Source organism: Sphaeramia orbicularis, unplaced genomic scaffold (assembly GCF_902148855.1).
Source record: "Sphaeramia orbicularis unplaced genomic scaffold, fSphaOr1.1, whole genome shotgun sequence".
Classification (NCBI taxonomy): Eukaryota; Metazoa; Chordata; class Actinopteri; order Kurtiformes; family Apogonidae; genus Sphaeramia; species Sphaeramia orbicularis.
This window is the reverse complement of record NW_021941679.1, coordinates 91,028-97,500: the sequence shown is the minus strand read 5'-3', so window position 1 is coordinate 97,500 and position 6,473 is coordinate 91,028. Positions and strand designations below refer to the sequence as shown.

At 48.0% G+C, this 6,473-nt stretch overlaps 1 protein-coding gene across 1 annotated transcript in view; it reads left to right on the top strand.

Annotated features, from left to right (window-relative positions):
• cyp27a2 (cytochrome P450 family 27 subfamily A member 2) overlaps window positions 1-5,396 on the top strand; it is a 7,237-nt gene extending 1,841 nt beyond the window's left edge. Inside the window, exons 2-9 of the mRNA XM_030130666.1 lie at window positions 336-526; window positions 609-808; window positions 1,766-1,963; window positions 2,059-2,222; window positions 2,405-2,571; window positions 3,132-3,213; window positions 3,427-3,666; window positions 4,003-5,396. Coding sequence (XP_029986526.1) covers window positions 336-526; window positions 609-808; window positions 1,766-1,963; window positions 2,059-2,222; window positions 2,405-2,571; window positions 3,132-3,213; window positions 3,427-3,666; window positions 4,003-4,119 — 1,359 coding nt within the window. The 3' untranslated portion in view covers window positions 4,120-5,396. The remainder of the gene's footprint in view (window positions 1-335; window positions 527-608; window positions 809-1,765; window positions 1,964-2,058; window positions 2,223-2,404; window positions 2,572-3,131; window positions 3,214-3,426; window positions 3,667-4,002) is intronic.
• The last annotated feature ends 1,077 nt before the right edge of the window (window positions 5,397-6,473 follow it).

Sequence of the window (6,473 nt, the reverse complement as noted above, 5' to 3'; positions counted from 1 at the left end):
GTCTGGGGGGACAGGAGGAGGTCTGAGGAGGTCTGAAGAGGTCTGGGGGGACAGGAGGAGGTCTGGGGGGACAGAAGGAGGTCTGAGGAGGTCTGAAGAGGTCTGGGGGACAGGAGGAGGTCTGAGGAGGTCTGGGGGGACAGGAGGAGGTCTGAAGAGGTCTGGGGGGACAGGAGGTGGTCTGAGGAGGTCTGAGGAGGTCTGGGGGGACAGGAGGAGGTCTGGGGTCTGGGGGGCTCTAGGGGACAGAGTGGACTAAGGTGGGTGTAATCCTCAGCCACTAGATGTCACTAACCCCGCCCCCTCACTAACCCCGCCCCCTGTCCGTCCTCCAGGGGGTCCAGAAGGCCCTGTACGGGCCCATGTGGCGCAGCAGGTTCGGACCCTTCGACATGGTCAACGTGGCCTCGGCGGACCTGATCGCCCAGGTGATCCGGCAGGAGGGCCGGTACCCGGTTCGAGCCCCGCTCCCCCATTGGAAGGAGTACCGGGACCTGAGGGGGCAGGCCTACGGTCTGCACGTGGAGTGAGTACCGCCGGTCCACGTGGACCCGGGTCACGGGTCAGGACTCATTCACCTTTAACCCTGACCCTCTTTACCGTTCCAGTACCGGACCGGAGTGGTACCGGATCCGGAGCGCCCTCAACCCCAGGATGCTGAAGCCCCGGGAGGCGGCGGCCTTCGCCCCCGTCCTGCACCAGGTGGTGTCGGACCTGCTCAGGCGGATCCAGGACCTCCGGAACCGCAGTCCGGACCGGACCACGGTGTCTGACGTCACCGCAGAACTGTACAAGTTTGGCTTCGAAGGTGAGAGGTCCGGTTCTAGAGGTCCGGTTCTAGAAGTCCGGTTCTAGAGGCCCGGTTCTAGAGGCCCGGTTCTAGAAGTCCGGTTCTAGAGGTCCGGTTCTAGAGGCCCGGTTCTAGAGGCCCGGTTCTAGAAGTCCGGTTCTAGAAGTCCGGTTCTAGAGGCCCGGTTCTAGAAGTCCGGTTCTAGAGGTCCGGTTCTAGAGGCCCGGTTCTAGAAGTCCGGTTCTAGAAGTCCGGTTCTAGAGGCCCGGTTCTAGAAGTCCGGTTCTAGAGGTCCGGTTCTAGAGGCCCGGTTCTAGAGGCCCGGTTCTAGAAGTCCGGTTTTAGAGGCCCGGTTCTAGAGGTCCGGTTCTAGAGGTCCGGTTCTAGAGGTCCGGTTCTGGTCTTTAAAGGTGAGAGGCCCGGTTCTGGTTGTGCTTCTGGTTGTGGTTGTGGTTGTGGTTCTGGTTCTGGTCCACAGTCCAGTCCAACCTTTGGTGACTGTTCTGTCATTTTTCATGTCTGATTATTTTCCTCATTTTTGTTCATTCTGTTCATTTTTCGTCTTTTTTTCTCCATTTTGTTGATATTGTTCTTTTTTTAAACTTTAAATTTCTTTCTTTCATTGTTTTAATTAATGTTTATTTTGTTTTGGTTCCATTTGGTTCATTTTCTTCATTATTTCCTTCCACTTTTCCATCAGATTTGCTTCTTCTCTTCATTCTTTCATTCATTTTTCGTCCACCTCTTGGTGTCCACCATTGGTCCATCTTTTTGTGTCCACCCTCTGTCCACCTCTTGGTGTCCACCCTCTGTCCACCTCTTGGTGTCCACCCTTGGTCCATCTTTTTGTGTCCACCCTCTGTCCACCTCTTGGTGTCCACCCTCTGTCCACCTCTTGGTGTCCACCTCTTGGTGTCCACCCTCTGTCCACCTCTTGGTGTCCACCCCTGGTCCATCTTGTCGTGTGTCCTGCAGGTATCTCGTCCATCCTGTTTGAGACTCGTCTGGGTTGTCTTCAGGAGGACATTCCTCAGGACACTCTTCGCTTCATCTCTGCCGTTAACTCCATGCTGACGCTGTCGGAGGTGGTCGTCCTGCTTCCGCGTTGGACCCGCCGCGTCCTCCCGTTTTGGACGCGCTTCGTCCGGGCCTGGGACGACCTCTACGACGTAGGTAGGACGGGGGGGTCCCGTTACGGACGCCGATGCTCGTCCCGGTCGTCTCCGGCGTCTCATGGGTGTTTTCCGTCTCCGTCTTTGGCGTCCCAGCTCAGTCCCTCATCGACCGGCGAGTGTCGGAGATGGAAGGTCAGGTGAGCGGCGGCCAAGTGTCGGAGGGGATGTACCTGTCCTACCTGCTGTCCTCGGACAAACTGAGCCGAGCCGAGGTGTCCATCAGCGTCACCGAGCTGCTGCTGGGGGGCGTGGACACGGTGAGGACCAATAGAAAGGCCCCGTTTGTGTGACGTGTGTGCGGTGAACCCTGTTTCATGTGGAAACCAGTCTGAGCTTTTCCTGTGAGTGAGGAACACCTTCTGAGTTTGAGTGAAAAAACATTCAAGTGTGAAAAACAGTCCGTCCACTTTGTGTTTCTTCTGTCCTGTCCCGGTCCCAGACCTCCAACACCTTGTCCTGGTCCTTGTACCACTTGGCCCGGGACCAGAGGGTCCAGGACCGGCTGTACCAGGAGGTGGACTCGGTTTGTCCGGACCGGAGAGAACCCACCACCCAAGACCTGACCCAGATGCCCTACCTGAAGGCCGTCATCAAGGAGACGCTGCGGTGAGGGGGGAGGGGGGGGGCAACAGGGTGCAGTCCAATCCCACCCACCACAGGGTCCGGTCCCACCCACCACAGGGTCCGGTCCCACCCACCACAGGGTCCGGTCCCACCCACCAAAGGATTTCAATGTGTTAAACTTCAGTCTCCTGTAATTTCCCGTTTTCCTGTCGTTTATTAATCGTCTGTTTCCTTTTCCTTCAGCCTTTTTCCTGTCGTTTATTAATCGTCTGTTTCCTTTTCCTTCAGCCTTTTTCCTGTCGTTTATTAATCGTCTGTTTCCTTTTCCTTCAGCCTTTTTCCTGTCGTTTATTAATCGTCTGTTTCCTTTTCCTTCAGCTTTTATCCTGTTGTTTATTAATCGTCTGTTTCCTTTTCCTTCAGCCTTTATCCTGTCGTTTATTAATCGTCTGTTTCCTTTTCCTTCAGCCTTTATCCTGTCGTTTATTAATCGTCTGTTTCCTTTTCCTTCAGCCTTTTTCCTGTCGTTTATTAATCGTCTGTTTCCTTTTCCTTCAGCTTTATCCTGTTGTTTATTAATCGTCTGTTTCCTTTTCCTTCAGCCTTTATCCTGTCGTTCCTGGAAACGGACGATTTGTTTCAGAGAATGAGGTGATCCTGGACGGATACTGGTTCCCAAAGAAGGTAAAAAAAAAATAAAATGAACAAAAACAAATAGAAAAATGTACAAAATAAGAAATAATGTGGAAAAAATAAGCAAAAGATTTACCAAAATCAAGTAAAAAAGGATCAAATAAGCAACCGCATGATGGAAACCGGTCAAAGTGAGCCATGACATAACCCCATGAATGAACCCCCCCCACTGTGGTCTGAAACGTTCCGTCTGTTTCTGCTCAGACTCAGTTCCATCTGTGTCATTACGCCGTCCTTCACGACGAAGCCGAGTTCGTCAACGCCGAGAGCTTCGTCCCGGAGCGTTGGCTTCGTACGCCCGGAGGCGGGGCTTCGCCCAGAGGCGGGGCCTCACCCGGCTCCTTCCGGCACCACCCCTACAGCTTCATCCCCTTCGGCGTCGGAGTTCGAGCGTGTGTCGGGAAGCGAGTGGCGGAGTTGGAGATGTACTTGGCTCTGTCCAGGGTGAGTGACAGGTCCAGTGGACCGCCTGTCGCTAGGCAACGACAGGACACGCCCATCACTAGGAAACAACAGGACACGCCCCTCACTAATCCCCTCTGTTAGCTTAGCTCAGTTAGCTTAGCCCGTTAGCTTAGCTCTGTTTCTTGTTGGTTTGTGTCGTGTATAACTGAACGACAGATCTGACTGAATCCAACAAACAAGTTCAGAACTGTTTAGTCTGAACCACGGAAACTATAGCAACCATAACAACATCCCATAATGACTGTAGTCTGAACCATGGATCAACAAACGGAAACTGTGGCGGCCGTCAGAATAAACTGTGCTGTTCTTTTGCAGTTGGTTCAACACTATCAGCTCCGTCCTGCAGATGGCGCCGGCACCGTGGAGCCCAAAACCAGAACCCTGCTCATTCCCTCCGCCCCCATCAACCTGCGCTTCCTGTCCAGAGCCTGAGGGGGCGTGGCCAAGCGCCCAGATCCTGAGGGGGCGTGGCCAAACGTCCAGAACCTGAGGGGGCTCTGAAGTGGGCGGGGCTTAGAGCAGTACAGTGCAGTTCAATGGATGGTTTTGTAAAAAAACAGCTGTGAAATTTAAAAATAATAATCTAATAATCTAATAATACTAATATTACTATTACTACGACTACTATTAATAAAAATAACACATTAATGTAGTGGTCTGCCTAGGCCCGGGGTGGGGGGTGGAAGTGGGCGGGGCATAGAGCAGTACAGTGCAGCTCAATAGATGGTTTCTGTAAAAAAAAGTACAGAGGCATATTGCATTCACGCAAAAAAAAAAAATTCGGCTCTGTTTTTCCAAATTAACGAGATAATTATCTCGTAATTACGAGAAAAAAAATAAGTTGAAAAAAAATTTGGCTCTGTTTTTCTGAATTAATGAGATAATTATCTTGTAAAAACAGAGCCGAATTTTTATTTTTTCATAAAACAATATAAAATACGTTTTTAAAAAATTGGCTTTGTTTTTCCAAATGAACGAGATAGTTTTCTGAAAAATTTTAATTTCAGCTCTTTTTTTTTTCAAGATAATTATATTAAATAATCAACAAAATGAACAAAAATAAGCTGAAACTGTTCAAGATAATAATCTAATAATAATACTCATCACAGATCAGCGCATGCATCATGTTCCTTTAAATACACCGTTTGTATTTATGTCACTTTAATCATCATTTTTGCAGTGTCATTTAATACCGTTCATGTAGAGTTTGGTTCTAATGTGATGCTGACAGCTCCAACATCATATGGGTTTTTTTAAAAATAATATAATTATTAGGCAAATTTTCTGTAGATATTTGAACCCAAATCCTTAAAGAAAAGAACGCTCTTTTCATTTAAAATAGGATTTTTGCTGCTAAATATAGTTGTTGTTTTTTTTATCTGCTTTAGTGTTTTTTCTAATATGTGCTGCTGTGAGCGTATCCTGTATCTGAATCTATTTTACATTTTATATTTTTATGTGCTACTGAGAACACACACATCTAATCCATCCATCCATCCATTTTCTTCCGCTTATCCGGGGCCGGGTCGCGGGGGTAACAGTCTAAGCAGGGATGCCCAGACTTCCACATCTAATCCATGTCATTTAAACACACACACACACACACACACACACACACAGATCATTTAAAGGGCAGAATGGAGCTGAACGTACGCTTGGACATGTTTATTTTTGTAAAAGTGAGTAAATAAAGGCTTTTACTAACGAGGCCTCGGTGTGAGCTTCATGGATTAAAAATGAAGAAACATACACAGTATTTATTAATCAAATATGGACTTTTACTTTTAGATCTTCATGCTCCAGTCAGATTTTTTTTTTTTTTTGGGGGGGGGGGGTTTGTTGACATAAAATATCATATGAATGAACTATGGGTGAATGTAGTGTTAGAGAACAGCTGACTGACAACTTCAGTTAACAGTCTGACAGTCCAGTGGTTTGATTGACAGTCTGACAGTCCAGTGGTTTGATTGACAGTCTGACAGTCCAGTGGTTTGATTGACAGTCTGACAGTCCAGTGGTTTGATTGACAGTCTGACAGTCCAGTGGTTTGATTGACAGTCTGACAGTCCAGTGGTTTGATTGACAGTCTGAGAGTCCAGTGGTTTGATTGCCAGCTGATAACTGCTGTGTTTCCAGCTGGGACTCCCAGGTCTGACAAACAGCAGCTTTTATTTGTCTTTTATTCTTTCGCTGTGTTCCTGTCATTCATTCAAACAGTTCTACTGATCAGGTAACGCTGCAGGTGTGAACTTTGACCCTCATCTACTTTTATTTGGTTTGTTTTATTACATTTCGTTCGATTATGGAAGTAAATCTGTGTCATCAGAGTTTGAATTCTAACAGCCATTGAATGTCTGGCACTGTTTTTTTTTTTTTGTTTGTTTTTTGTTTTGCACTGAAATTAAGTATCTGAATTTTTGCACTTGAATTTATTGCATCTGAATTTTTTTTATTCTGAATTTATAAACATAGTTGAATTCAGAGACAAACAATTCAGATACTTCATTTCAGTGCAAAAAAACAAAAAAGATGATATTTGGTGGTGATGGGGGGGGCATGGACCCCTGATCGGCCTTGGCGGAGGTGCTTCTGCTTTTCGAATTGAATGTGTCATGTTCAGTTCACAGAGGCTGTGGTCCATCCACAGCGCATGCGCAGTTCTTCCTGTCGGTCGGGGTCGCTCCACTGTTTCCGTGCCTGCGCGTGCAGCTCAGACTGGTGCTACTTCTTTCGGCGGAGGCCTCTTCTTCTTCTTCTTCTTCATCCCACGCGCCGTGGAAATGAGA